This window comes from Pongo pygmaeus, chromosome 22 (genome assembly GCF_028885625.2).
Source record: "Pongo pygmaeus isolate AG05252 chromosome 22, NHGRI_mPonPyg2-v2.0_pri, whole genome shotgun sequence".
Classification (NCBI taxonomy): Eukaryota; Metazoa; Chordata; class Mammalia; order Primates; family Hominidae; genus Pongo; species Pongo pygmaeus.
Window position 1 is genome coordinate 25,684,252 of NC_072395.2, and position 13,489 is coordinate 25,697,740.

At 55.5% G+C, this 13,489-nt stretch overlaps 2 protein-coding genes across 4 annotated transcripts in view; one reads left to right on the forward strand and one right to left on the reverse strand.

The window, feature by feature from the left end:
• LOC129022344 (sphingomyelin phosphodiesterase 4-like) overlaps positions 1–3,602 on the reverse strand; it is a 29,627-nt gene extending 26,025 nt beyond the window's left edge. Inside the window, 1 exon segment of the mRNA XM_054468460.2 lies at positions 3,541–3,602. The gene's annotated coding sequence lies outside the window, so the exon portion shown is untranslated.
• Positions 3,603–3,919: 317 nt separating this feature from the next.
• Positions 3,920–12,698, forward strand: LOC129022342 (mitotic-spindle organizing protein 2B). 3 transcript variants are annotated; one of them, XM_054468458.2, is made up of 5 exons: positions 3,925–4,486; positions 4,660–4,807; position 5,026; positions 5,767–5,946; positions 12,440–12,698. In XM_054468458.2, the coding sequence occupies exons 1-5, from the start codon at positions 4,317–4,319 to the stop codon at positions 12,595–12,597; spliced, it is 657 nt and encodes a 218-aa protein (XP_054324433.1). In that variant the 5' UTR covers positions 3,925–4,316; the 3' UTR covers positions 12,598–12,698. The 3 variants fall into 3 exon arrangements, with proteins under 3 accessions (XP_054324432.1, XP_054324433.1, XP_054324431.1); XM_054468456.2 differs by lacking the exons at position 5,026; positions 5,767–5,946 and having other exon boundaries at positions 3,937–4,486; positions 4,660–4,806; positions 12,438–12,698; XM_054468457.2 differs by lacking the exons at positions 4,660–4,807; position 5,026; positions 5,767–5,946 and having other exon boundaries at positions 3,920–4,486.
• Positions 12,699–13,489: the final 791 nt, after the last annotated feature.

The window sequence follows — 13,489 nt, forward strand, 5'->3', positions numbered from 1 at the left end:
TACATTGGGAGGCTGAGGCAGGAGGATCACCTGAGGTCAGGAGTTCAAGACCAGCCTGGCCAACATGGTGAAACCCCCGTCTCTACCAAAATACAAAAATTAGCCAGGCATGATGGCGGGTGCCTATAATCCCAGCTACTCAGGAGGCTGAGACCCGAGAATCACTTGAACCCGGGAGAAGGTGGTTGCAGTGAGCTGAGATCACGCCACTGCACCCCAGCCTAGGAGGCTGAGCAAGACTCCAACTCAAAAAAAAAAAAAAAGAAACACTGTTTTCCTGCAGCCCACAGTGGCCAGCTTCAGAGCCAAGTTTGTGGTACTGAATCCTTAGTAATGTTTGTACAGCATTTGTTATATACCAGGACTCACTCTAAATGCTCTCTATGTATCTCCTCATTTAATCCTCAGTGGTTGGCAGAATTCTAAAGATAGCAGCCCAAGATTCCCGACCCCTGTTTGTTCAATCAAATACTCATTTAGGTACTGCTGTGACGGCATTTTGCACATCCAATTAGAGTCCTAAGTTAGTGGACCTTAAGTTACAGAGTAGTCCCCAGCTGACAGCCAGCAAGGAAACAAAGACCTTAGTTCTACAACTCCAAGGAAATGGATTCTGCCAGCAACCTAAATAAACCTGGAAGCAGCTTCTTCCCTAGAGTTTCCAGATAAGAGCAGCTGCCAACACCTTGATTTTAGTCTTGTAATGCACAGCTGAGCTTGCCTGGACTTCTGCATACATAACTATGAGATAATAAACGGGTGCTGGTTTAAGCTGCTAAGTTTGTCATGCAAGAATAGAAAAACCAACCTCACAACAACCCGATGGGTACAGAAGTACTATGACTGCAGATAAGTACAGATGATGAAGGAGAGGCAGAAATGGGATAACTCACTTACTCCCACCCAGCTAGTAAGTGGCAGAATCAAGATTCCAATACAAAGACCACCTCACAAAACTGAGACAGGGGCAAATCCCCTCCATATTACCTGTGCACTATGCAATGAACGGAGGAGAAGAGCAAGCTCTGCCAAGGGAGCCTTTGAATAAGCCATCAGAAAACTAGGATCAAAGGCCAGGCACCATGGCTCACACCTGTAATCCCAGCACTTTGGGAGGCCACGGTGGGCAGATCACTTGAGGCCAGGAGTTCGAGACCAGTTTGGCCAACATGACAAAACCCCATCTCTACTAAAAATACAAAAATTAGCCAGGTGTGGTGGCGGGCACCTGTAGTTCCAGCGACTTGGGAGGCTGAGGCAGAGAACTGCTTGCACCCAGGAGGCGGAGGTTGCAGTGAGCCAAGATCACACCATTGCACTCTAGCCGGGGTGACAGAGGGAAACTGTGTCTCAAAAAATGGAAGAAAAAAAAAGAAAGAAAACTAAGATCAGCTTTCCAGATTCCTACCTCTCAGCTCACCCAGGTCAGAAATGAAAAATGCTCAGACCTAGACTTCACAGACAGGAAGTCTGCCAAGTCCCACTGGTAGGCTAGTTACAGTTTTCCTGGCCCAGCTCTGCCCATACACAAGTAAAGGCACTGGGGTGGCACCTGGCAGTCTGTGGAGGAAGAGAGACTGGGTGTAAAGAGGCCATGTAGGCAGTTGTAGAGTGAGAGGAGACAGGAATCTCTGCCTCTCGGCGATAGGAACATCTCCCAAGTTTTTTCAATTCTTTTTTTTTTTTGAGACGGAGTCTCACTCTGTCGCCCAGGCTAGAGTCCAGTGGTGCTATCTTGGTTCACTGCAAGCTCCGCTTGGGTTCACGCCATCCTCCTGCCTCAGCCTCCTGAGCAGCCAGGATTATAGGCACATGCTACCACATCCAGTTAATTTTTTATTTTTAGTAGAGATGGGGTTTCACTATGTTGGCCAGACTGGTCTCGAACTCCTGACCTCGTGATCGGCCTGCCTCAGCCTCCCAAAGTGCTGGGATTACAGACGTGAGCCACCGTGCCCGGCCGCTTTTTCTTTTTCTGAGATGGTTTCGCTCTGTCACCCAGGCTGGAGTGCAGTGGCGCGATCTTGGCTCACTGCAAGCTGCGCCTCCCGGGTTCATAACATTCTCCTGCCTCAGCCTCCCGAGTAACTGGGACTACAGGCGCCCGCCACCACGCCCGGCTAATTGTTTTTTTGTATTTTTAGTAGACGGGGTTTCACGTGTTAGCCAGGATAGTCTCGATCTCCTGACCTCGTGATCCGCCCGCCTCAGCCTCCCAAAGTGCTGGGATTACAGGCGTGAGCCACCCCACCCGGCCAGCTTTTTTTTTTTTTTTTTTTTTTTTGAGACGGAGTCTCGCTCTGCGCTCTGTCGCACAGGCTGGAGTCTAGTGGCGCGATCTCAGCTCACTGCAACCTCCGCCTCCTGGGTGCAAGCAGTTCTCTGCCTCAGCCTCCCAAGTGGCTGGGATTACAGGCGCCTGCTACCACGCGCAGCTAATTTTTGTATTTTTTACTAGAGACGAGGTTTCACCATCTTGGCCAAGCTGGTCTTGAACTCCTGACCACATGATCAGGGACCGCGTGATCCCTCCCAAAGTGCTGGGATTACAGGCATGAGCCACCGCGCCAGGCCTCAATTCTTAACCTAGCTATCAATTGCAGTGTTAAAGAAAAACGCCTCAGTCCTAAGGCACTTGGTCAAGAAAGCACTGCACTACTGCAAAATGATCAAAGCAGCATTAAACTGTGGACTGCTGGATAAGTGCGGAGCTCTAGAGATGATGAAGGGGAAAGCACCTCTGCTCAGAAGAAGCTTTCATGGGCAGCGACTGAAAGAATGAGGCCCAGAGGAATTTCTAGGAAATTTCCAAGAGAGGAAATTCAAACCCGAGAATTCCCAACAGGTGTCTCCCACACCCCTGTTCTCTGACCCTGCCATGGCCACCCTCCCCCGTCACAGGTCTCTGCTTGCCATGCACCTAGAGTCCACTTCGTCGCGACTCTCCAACATCTATTTTCTCCAGGAGCTGCTTCGGAACCCGTTTGTTGTTTTTGTTTGTTTTGTTTTGTTTTTTTCTGACAGCGACAGCCCTTGGGCAACGCCAATCATTCCAAGCAAATTCTGTCATGCCAAGACCTCCCTTAGCAACACGCGCCCATTTGTTCCCAACTCTCCTGCGAATTGGGCTTCGGGAGCCTCCGAAACCAAGGCTCGGAGAAGTGGAGCACACAGGGGAAGGGTCGAGCTGGGACCCACACACGGCTCTGCCTCCCACACCGCCTGTTGAGCCCAAAGCTCAACTTCAACACAAAGCTCTCCTTCCCTCAATTCCTTCAACGACGGTTAACCTTCAAAGAACACCTACCGGACCAGGACAGAGTGTACGAGCCGCGCGGAAGGTGGCACAAAGGCATGGCCCAGAGGGGTGGCAGGAAGACTCAACCGGAGCCCTCCACTCCCCAGCGTGCCCGGCCTGGGCAGAGCCGCCGGGCAGGCCGAGTCCTGCGGCTCGCGGAGGAACGGAGATGGCCTCCGTAGGGGCTCGGGGAAGCCCCCAGGGCGCCGGACCGTCTCACGCGCGCGTCCCGCGCCACTCACCTGTGGGACCCATAGCGTCCCCCGCCTCAGAGGTAGAAGCCGCCATTCCGCCACGGCGCCGAAACGTCGTCATCAAACTGCGCGCAGAGCCACGCCCCGCAGCCGGGCGGAAAAAGCGCTTCTACCTCTTGGGGCCGTTACGTCAAAAGGCGCGTGCGCAAAGCGAAGGCAGGCCGGGCGGGGAGGGGAAGTGGCGAGGCAGGAGTGCGGGGGGGAGGGAGTGGTCCGCAGCTGAATGCGCGTGGGTTGTGGCGGCCTCTGGCGCCCCAAGGTAGTGCTCACGCACTTTCTCCCCAGCAAGAAATGCGCGTGCGCGTAAGCAGGGTTGTTGATTAGTGCCCCCCCCCAAGAGCGACCCCTAGTGGTGCACCGGTGTGGACCAGAAAATTACACGCTTTCTTGAAAGAGGCATTTACTGAGCGCCCAATGTATGCCTGGCACTGGGCTGGGTGCTGCCACCTAAGCGAGCACGACCAATGCAATCTATCAGAGAGGCCCTAACCGCCAAGCAGCTGGCCCCTGCAGTCCGCCATGCCACTCCCGACGCCTAGCGCGCCGCTCAGCACACCGTGAGCGCCCACTAACTGTTGGGCTCCAATGACGCAGCGGAGGCAGCCCCGTCCCCGCGCTCCCGCCGGTCCCGCCGTTCCCGCCGCACCCGCAGCTCCCGCCAAGACCGCCCTGGAGGCCAGACGCTGGCCTGCAGGGAGAGGGCGGTGGGCGCATTCGCTAGGGGGCGCGGCGGGGCGGGGCGCACCTTTCCGCGGGCCGCGCGGATGGCGGCGCAGGGTGTAGGGCCTGGGCCGGGGTCGGCGGCGCCCCCGGGGCTGGAGGCGGCCCGGCAGAAGCTGGCGCTGCGGCGGAAGAAGGTGCTGAGCACCGAGGAGATGGAGCTGTACGAGCTGGCGCAGGCGGCGGGCGGCGGTATCGACCCCGACGTGTTCAAGTGAGCGGGGCGGGTGGGGGCCGCATGCTCGCCAGACACCCCCGACCTCTGCTCTCCGGGTGCGCCCGGCCCGCTGGTCGGGAGGAGCCCCCGCTCCCGTCCTTGTCGGGTCTTCAGGGAGGTGGCCGCGCCGGGCGGAGAGGGCTCACCGGCCCCGCGTCTGTCCCCGCCAGGATCCTGGTGGACCTGCTGAAGCTGAACGTGGCCCCCCTCGCCGTCTTCCAGATGCTCAAGTCCATGTGTGCCGGGCAGAGGCTAGCGAGCGAGCCCCAGGACCCTGCGGCCGTGTCTCTGCCCACGTCGAGCGTGCCCGAGACCCGAGTTCAGAGCTGGGCCCGCTGTCCCTGCCCCAGTGGCGGGGGTGGCGGGCGGGGAGGGGGCAGGCGCGGCACAGCGGTGGCGTGGCCCTGAGTGGCCGGGCCTGTCTGTCGGTCTAGGCCCAGCACCTGTAGGGCCCATCCGTGGGCTCTGCTCCCGGGCTTCGCTGCCAGCCTTAGGAGGCACGTCCAGGTCAGGTGGACGCAGAGTGTGTGTCCCAGGGTGGTCCAGGCTGGGTAGGGCTTCTCCGCTTAGCTCCTCCCCACGTCTTCACTCAGGCCTTCATCCTATAAAGTCGGGAATCAAGACGGTTTGGGGCTGGGCGCCGTGGCTCACGCCTATAATCTTTGGGACCCCACGGCGGGAGGATCCTTTGAGGCCGTGAGTTTGAGACCAGTCTGGGTGACAGGGTGAGATCCTGTCTCTAAATATGTTTTTCAAAAGACAGTCTCGATCTCTGTCCTGTGGTACACAGCATCCAGGGAAGTGCCCAGGAAGCAGGACAGGCAGAGGTCTTCCTGCCTTTACCCCACCTGGGCCCAGTTCCTGCCTCTGATGATTGCAGAACTCCCATGGTGCAGAGGCCTGCGGGGTCTGAAGGGCCTCCCTCTCCAGTGTAGTGACTGGGCTGAGGAGATGCTGGGACTGAGAGTGTCATGGTGGAGCCTCCGTCCCTGCTCGTCCTCTCCGCATGTTGCTTCTGCTCCCGATGGCTCTCTGAAATGCAGCACAACTTCCCAGGCCAAAGGAAGGAGGCCCAGAGCTGGCTCCCTGCCTGGAAGCACGAGGAGACCCGCACAGGCATCCTGAGAAGGCGTGGAGAGCAGGCTGCCTTCATGGGGGGAGTGCCAGGGCCTGGGCACCCACGCCTCCTGACCCAAGAGGGCCCGGGCACCTTCGTGCTGGCCTCTTCACTGACCCTCGCTCTGTCTGATCTCTTTGTGTCTCTTTCTGACCTCCAGAGGCCTACTTTCTCTCTGCCAGGAACAGTAGCCCCCCTGCAAGGCCCTCCTTTTCCTCCAGCCCGCAGCCTGCGGCGTCTCCGGTTCTGCTCCACAGCCCGGCTGCCACACACTCGCCTCTCTCTCCAGGCCCCCCGGGTTCCCTCCGCCTCTCTTGCTGCCTGTTCTCTCCTTTTGCAGGTTGCGTTTATTGGCTTATCTATGGGGGTTGGTGCTCTCCCTTGTTTCCATGGAAACTGCCTGTCCCCAGGAGGCCCAAGCAGCTTTGAGCTGCAAGGGCAGCACCATGCAGGCCACTGCTGCCCTGCTGCTTAGCAACAGGGCACGATTTCTGACTCGGTTTATTAGAGACATGATGTGGCAGTCTCTAGACCCCACAGTCGGGCTGGCATCCGGGGACAGGACCAACACTCCCACACCCCAGAGGCGAACTGTGGTGAGTGTAAAGAGCCCCGCTCCAGGGGAAGACAGCCGGCCAGGGCGCGGTGTGCTGTGCTGGAGAGCACAGCCCCAGGCGTGACAAACACCTCAGCCTCTTAGAAGTTGTCCCCTACCTGGACAGGAAGTCTGGAGGCTGAAACAGAGACTCCCACCTTCCCAGAGTCTCCTGGGCAGTGCCACACAGATGCCATGTGCTGGTCCCATGGCCACACTCCAGCACTCAGCTCCCTTGTCCGCCTCACTCCTGAGTTGGGACACTTTCCAGGTGTCACCAGGTGTGATCAGGGGCCCAGAGCCAGGGGTCTTTGGTCGCACCTCCTGCATGCGCCTCCTAACAGCGCCTACCTCACTGCCACCTAGAGCTCAGGCCCAAGAGAGATGGAGAGGGGCTGAGGGAAAAGGCCTGGAGTAGGGGTATATGCACTGCAGGCTGAGATGAGCAATTGAGGGCAAGTGTCCAGCAGGAGGGAGAAACTGGGAACAGAGTCCTTGTCACTCCAGGGGATGTTGCTGCTCACTCAGCACTCACTCAGGGCTCTGGGTGCCAGGCCCAGCTCTCAGGGCAGAGGGCGTGGCAGGGAAGTGAGATGATCACACTTAGTCCAGTGAGAGGCAGTGAGGAAAACCACCAGCGAGAGCAGTGTGGTGGCTCACACCTGTAATCCCAGCACTTTGGGAAGTCAAGGCAGGTGGATCCCTTGAGCTCAGGAGTTCAAGACCAGCCTGGGCAACATAGCAAGACCCCATCTCTACAAAAAATACAAAAACTAGCCAGGCAGGGCCAGGTGCGGTGGCTCACGCCTGTAATCCCAGCACTTTAGGAGGCCGAGGCGGGCGGATCTCGAGGTCAGGAGATCGAGACCATCCTGGCTAACACGGTGAAACCCCATCTCTACTAAAAATACAAAAAAAATTAGCCAGGCATGGCGGCAGGTGCCTGTAGTCCCAGCTACTTGGGAGGCTAAGGCAGGAGAATGGCATGAACCTGGGAGGTGGAGCTTACAGTGAGCCGAGATCGCGCCACTGCACTCCAGCCTGGGTGACAGAACAAGACTCTGTCTCAAAACAAAACAAAACAAAAAAAAAAACTAGCCAGGCGGGCGTGGTGGTGGCGGCGCCCATCTGTAGTCCCAGCTACTTGGGAGGCTGAGGTGGGAGGATCGCCTGAGCCTGAGGGGGATGTTGCAGTGAGCCGAGAGCTTGTGACTGGACTCCAGCCTGGGCATCAGAGCAAGACCCTATCCCAAAAAAAAAAAGAAAAGAAAAGAAAAACCACTAGCAATGGAGATGGGAGGAGGCTTCAGAGCCCAGAGAACAGCAAGGGTTACACAGGGCGGAGCAGGAGGGGCCGGCAGAGCCCCACAGGTGTGAGCTGGGGCAGTGGGAGGGGTGGGAGAGGCAGAGTGCTGTCCAGGTGCTGGTAGGCCCGGGGCGAGAGGAGGCAGGTGGGGGGCACAGTCAAGATGTATGTGGGGGTTGTGGCACTGGAAATTCAGGCATAGAGGGGCCGGGAGGATTAGGGGGTGCCATGTGAGCGAATGGGGGCTCCGAGAGAATTTACCCGAGGACAGGAGTGGCCTGGAGTGCTGGGCCTGTCAGGGTCATTTGTTCCTCAAGGGCTCTGTCCTGGAAGCATAGCCCAGGTCCTGTAGGCTGGGTGGCAGAAAGCCAGGACATGAGGGCACAGAGGCCCCGTGGGGATAGAGTGGAACCTGAGGAGGCAGTGGAGGGGAATGGGGCAGACGTGGGGCCACACCAGGAGTGTGCTGCTGAGTGAGAGGCAGAGGCCACAGATGGAATGCTGAGAGCTCTCTGAGGCCCACATGTTACAGCATCTGACCACACAGACCTCTGGCTGCCCTGCTAATGGCAGAATCTGGGGTGGAGGACTTAAGGGGGGTTGTTGGAGTGATCTGGCTAAGGGGCATGGAGGCCATAGGTTTCCCACAGGACTCAGGTGTGGAGTTATCCAGGCTGTGGGCCAGGCCCTTTTGAGCTTGCCTCTGTGAGCTGCAGCAGGCACCCTGGGTCCTCCAGATGCCTGACCCCCAGCCATCCAGACGGCCTGTGGGGACAACCACCACCAGACTCATACCCACAGGGAAGGGGAAACAGAAAACCCTAGAAGCACAGAGGGGTGATGCTTGTCTTGGTGAGAGTCTGGAGTCATTGAGGGAAAAATAAATTCAGTCAAGCGTTCTATTTAAGTTTAGGGAAACTATACGTTTTAAAAGTTGTCCAGAGCATGCATGTAAGATGACGTTTGGAGTGTGGAAGCCGTGAGTCTCACCTGAGCTGTGCTGCCTGATACAGGAACCTCGAGCCACACATGGTTGGCGTGGTCATTGCACTGCGTGTGTTATGCACAGCAGATGCCAAAGGACCGGTACAAAAGGGAATGCAAAAAACCCACCACACCTTGGGAGGCCGAGGCTACTGGATCTCTTGAGCTCAGCAGTTCAGGACTAGCCAGGGCAACACAGAGAGACTGAATCTCTACAAAACATACAAAAATTAGCAGGGCATGATGGCACACATCTGTAGTTCCAGCTACTTGGGAGGCTGAGGTTGGAGGATTGCTTGAGCCTGGGAGGTTGAGGTTGCAGTGAGCTGTGACTGCACCACTGCACTCTAGCCTGGGTGAGAGAGTGAGACCCTGTCTCAAAAATAAACAAAAAAACCCAAAGTGAATGAGGCTGGGCATTGGTTCACACCTGTATTCCCAACATTTTGGGAGGTTGAGGCAGGAGCATCACTTGAAGCTCGGAGTTTGAGACCAGCCTGGGCAACATAGCAAGACCCCACCCATCTCTACAAACAAACAAGAAAAAGAACAAAGGTGAATGCAACATCTTATGAATAACTTATGTACTGATTACATATTGAAATAATACGTTGGATATTTTAGATTAATTAAAGTATTTGAGCTAATTCTGCATTTTCTTTTACTTTTTATTTATTTATTTATTTTTGAGACAGTCTTGCTCTGTCACCCAGGCTGGAGTGCAGTGGCACACTCATAGCTCACTGCAGCCTCAACCTCGTGGGCTCAGGCAGTCCTCCCACCTCCTCTTGAGTAGCTGGGACTGCAGGTGCACACTACCACACCTGGCTAATTTTTTAATTTTTTGTAGAGATGGAGGTCTCACTGTGTTGTCCCAGCTGGTCTCTAGCTCCTGGCCTCAAAGGATCCTCCTGCCTTGGCCTCCCAAAGCACTGGAATTACAGGCATGAGCCACTGACCCCTGCTGAGCCAGGCTGTTTTTAACATTCAATGGTCATTGACTATCTTTGGCGCTTAGGAGGGCCCTCCAGGGACCAGGCATAAGGGCATCAGTCACCCCGCCCTCACACCCCAACCTGCAGCCACACTTGGTTCAATCCCACTGTCTAGCCCGTCTGACTCTGTGGCCCCTCCCGAGGGAGCAGGGCTAAGCAAAGCTGGTTTTCCCACTGCAAGGCACTGCAGGCCATTCTATTCTGGGCCTTCTCATCCTTCATAAAGTGAGGAGGCCTGAACAGGGCTCCCCACTAACCCCGAGAGCATGAAATTCCTGAAGATTTCCAGGATTTTCTTAATATCAGTTATGGCTTACAGTTACGTTGGTTTCCCATTTCCAGGGTTTGTCAACCCTGTCAGATTTAAAGATAAGCATTATTAGCCAGGTGTGGCCCCATGCTTGTAGTCCCAGCTACATCAGAGGCTGAGGCAGGAGGATCCCTCGAGGCCGTGAGTTTGGGGCAGCAATGAACTGTGATTGCATCACTGTGCTCTAGCTCAGGTGACAGAGCAAGACTCAGTCTCTAAACCCCGCTCCCCCACCACTGTTAAAAAAAAAAAAAAAAAAAGCATTATTTGCTCTTTTCTGCTTGCCTCTCATCCTTGTTTCCAGAAAGGACTGGGTCATTACTGAGGGGAGGAGAGGAAGCTCAGATGGCGGCAAGCTAAAGGGAAGCTGGCTCTGAATCAGGCCCAAGTCTGCGGCCTGCCATGCCAGGTGCTGTGGGGAGCTGAGAGCGCATGGGCACCTAAGCACCCAAATTAGGCCACGGCCACAGAAGATCTGACTGTCTGGCCTGGCCTGCGGAGGGACTGTGGCCTCAGAGGAGGATGCTGGCCCAGTGTGGGAGGTGCTGCAGGGTGGCGGGGCCCGTCTGCTCATGGAAGACAGAATCCTCGCCCCTTGACCAGTCAATGGGGACTAGAATAATGGCAGTTTGTACCACAAGAGATGCGTGGTGGCCATTGTCTGCTTTGTGCCTTTTTTACGAGTCACTGCTGGGCTGAGGTGGCCAACCGTCACCCACCACGTGTTCCTGACTGCGCTCCTCCTTGGCTCAGGGCAACCCTGACTCCATCTTTGTTGAGTCAAGTGTGCCAAGCTGACAGAGTCCCAAGCATGACACCGCTGTAACCCTCACCACCACCAGGCAAGAATGAGCAAAGATCTCATTCTCTGAGGAAGAACTCCCCGGAAACTCATAAGGAGGGCCGTCCTATCGCTGCAGGATATGGGGAGAATTTTGTGGTATTAGCATAGAAAGGGAGCTGGAGGTACCTCTGGAAGAGCAGGGGTCCACGGCATCTCAGACACAGGAGTCTCTGCTTGTTCAAGGTGACAGATGGTGAAACAGAAATGACCTAATGGATCCCTAGACACCCGGTTGCATCTTTTCTCCAGGAATCCAGTTTCCCATTGCAGGGTATTTGACTACACTTGATAAGAGGCCAGGGAAGGACCAGGATTGAGGCTGGGTGTTCTGTTGGCTGAACCCTTGTCTGGAGTCACCCTAAAAGTGGTGGCAGGGGAGTTCCCACAAGGGACTGCCCCAAACCTTTCCAGGATGACAGCCAGTTGGGATTCCAAAGGAAGAAACACTTAATGCCAAGGTGGTCAGTCCAAAGCATTTGTTAGGGAACTTACATACAGAGGGGGCTGCAGTGTGCCCTCATGAGGAACAGCCAGGAAAGAGGTTGTGCCTAGGCACACCCCACTGAGGGGGTGGGGTGTGGAGTTTCTATGAGGCTGCAAGGAATTTGGCTGGGGTGGGACAAGTTTCCACGTGCTTAGCAACATGTCAGATCTTTCAGTGTTCCAGGCAACAACCTAAACGTGTATCAGTGTCTGGGAACATGCAAGCCCCAGCCAGGGTTTGAGCCTGCAGGAGGAACATGTAACTGATTAGGTCAGAGTGGTCAAGGCACTCCCTCAGTCAGGACAAAGGAAACGCTGGGGGGACGAAATGGGGGACCCAACACTGAGTCAGGCAGGGGACACATGCCCTGTTTAGAGCCCATGGGCCAGACCCCACCAGGCCAGAGCAGGGGAGAGCCCTGGCCAAGGCACTCTGCATGGGGGCTGTGACCCCATGGGCAAGCCTGCTACCCAGGCACGTTTGTATCTTGGAGGGTCCTGTCAGTCTTGCTGATGCTGTCAACATCCTGAGCCCAGGGAAATCCATCCCATTAAAATAAAGCTCTGGCCCAAGTGTGGTTGCAGATCTTTCTTGGCTATCTTAAAGAATAAAGTAAGCAAATTACAAATCAAAGAAACTGAACCAGTGGTCTTCATCCGAGAGAGCCTCTGGTGGTCAGAAGGAAAGTCTCAAGCATTCAGACTGTGGCAGGAACCCTGTCTGGAATCTGGCAGCTAAACCCAAAAGCAAGAGGCTTGACCACTGCAGAACACTCAGGTAGGTAGGAAACAATGAAAGAGCTTCCAAAATCAAAATCAGAAACCCAATTCCAGGACTTGGTGACTGCAGTACTTCCTGCCTGTCACCATCTGGGGCAGCTCAGATGTACAGTCCAGCGTGAACACGCCTTGAGGATGAGGCAGCGTGTCCCTGCTGCCGCTGCCGCTGATGGCACCATCAGGGCAGACTAGGTTTGCTGACCAGGCTGGGTGTGGACCAGCCGCACCTACCTTTCCCTAAATGGGCCCGTGGCATGTGTCCTTTCAAAATGTTCCCTTGGCAGTGTGCTCCTTGCGTGGCTTCGTTCCTAGGACACATCCTAAAGGGTCCCCTGCACACTGCCAAGGTCTTCTGGGGCGTGACCTGTCTTTAGTGGTTCTGAGTCTCAGGACTTGGAGCTGATGCAGGGCCTCTAGCTGAAGTGGCTTTGATGGAAATGTGTAGACACAAATGTTGCCCAAGGAGCACGAGTACAGCAGGTGCTGCAGTTACGGGGCGCGCCCATTCCTAATCATTGTGCTTTGTGTCTCCTCAGGGAGAAACAAAGGCAGCGCTGCCCTCGGGGGAGCATTGGCCCTGGCGGAACGCAGCAGCCGCGAAGGATCCAGCCAGAGGATGCCACGCCAGCCCAGCGCTACCAGGCTGCCCAAGGGGGGCGGGCCTGGGAAGAGCCCTACGCGGGGCAGCACCTAGGATGGGGCAGAGACTTGTCACATCTTTGTCCCCAGCAAAGGCTGCATGTTATCTCCTTCGGTTGATAATAAACCTTTCTGAGATGCAGAGGGTCCAGGTCAGACGTTCTCTACCGGTTTTTTTTTTTATATTAAGGCACACTTAGAATGAAGTTTCTGTGCCGGTCCTGGTTGTGCCACAGTGAACTAACCAGGTCCCTTCACCATGGGTCAACTTCCTGAACCTGATTTGGGTTCTGAGAAAAGGTGTCTGGATTGCCAGGTCTTCACTCAACAAGCTTCACTTGGAGTGAAATGTGGGAGGTTTTTTTTTTTTTAAACAGTCTTGCTCTGTCACCCAAGCTGGAGTGCAGTGGTGTGATCTTGGCTTACTACAAGCTCCGCTTCCTGGGTTCATGCCATTCTCCTGCCTCAGCCTCCCAAGTAGCTGGGCCTACAGGTGCCCACCACCACGCCCGGCTGATTTTGTTGTATTTTTAGTAGAGACGGGGTTTCACCGTGTTAGCTAGGATGGTCTCGATCTCCCACCTCATGGGAGGTTTTCTACCAAGACAGTTGACAGTGCTGAGGGACAGGGTGGCTGTGTGTGCGCACAGAGGGCGAACTCTGCCTTCCAGGTTACCGTGGAGCACTGGGGTCAGCATGGGTGCGTTGTGACCTTCTGTGGGTCACGAATGCTGTGCCGAACTCGGTTAATACTCTTTCCCCCTCTAAAACGTCCTGACCTTACACATTTGACCCACAGCTTTAGAGACTTCATGGACAAGCCCCATCCACAGACCTCCAACACTTCTAGTCTCCCTTTTAGCCAGCATGACCCATCAATAAAGAAGCCCAAAAATCACAGATTCAGTTGAAAACCCTGACTCTGCTTTCCTAGAATTTAGGAAATC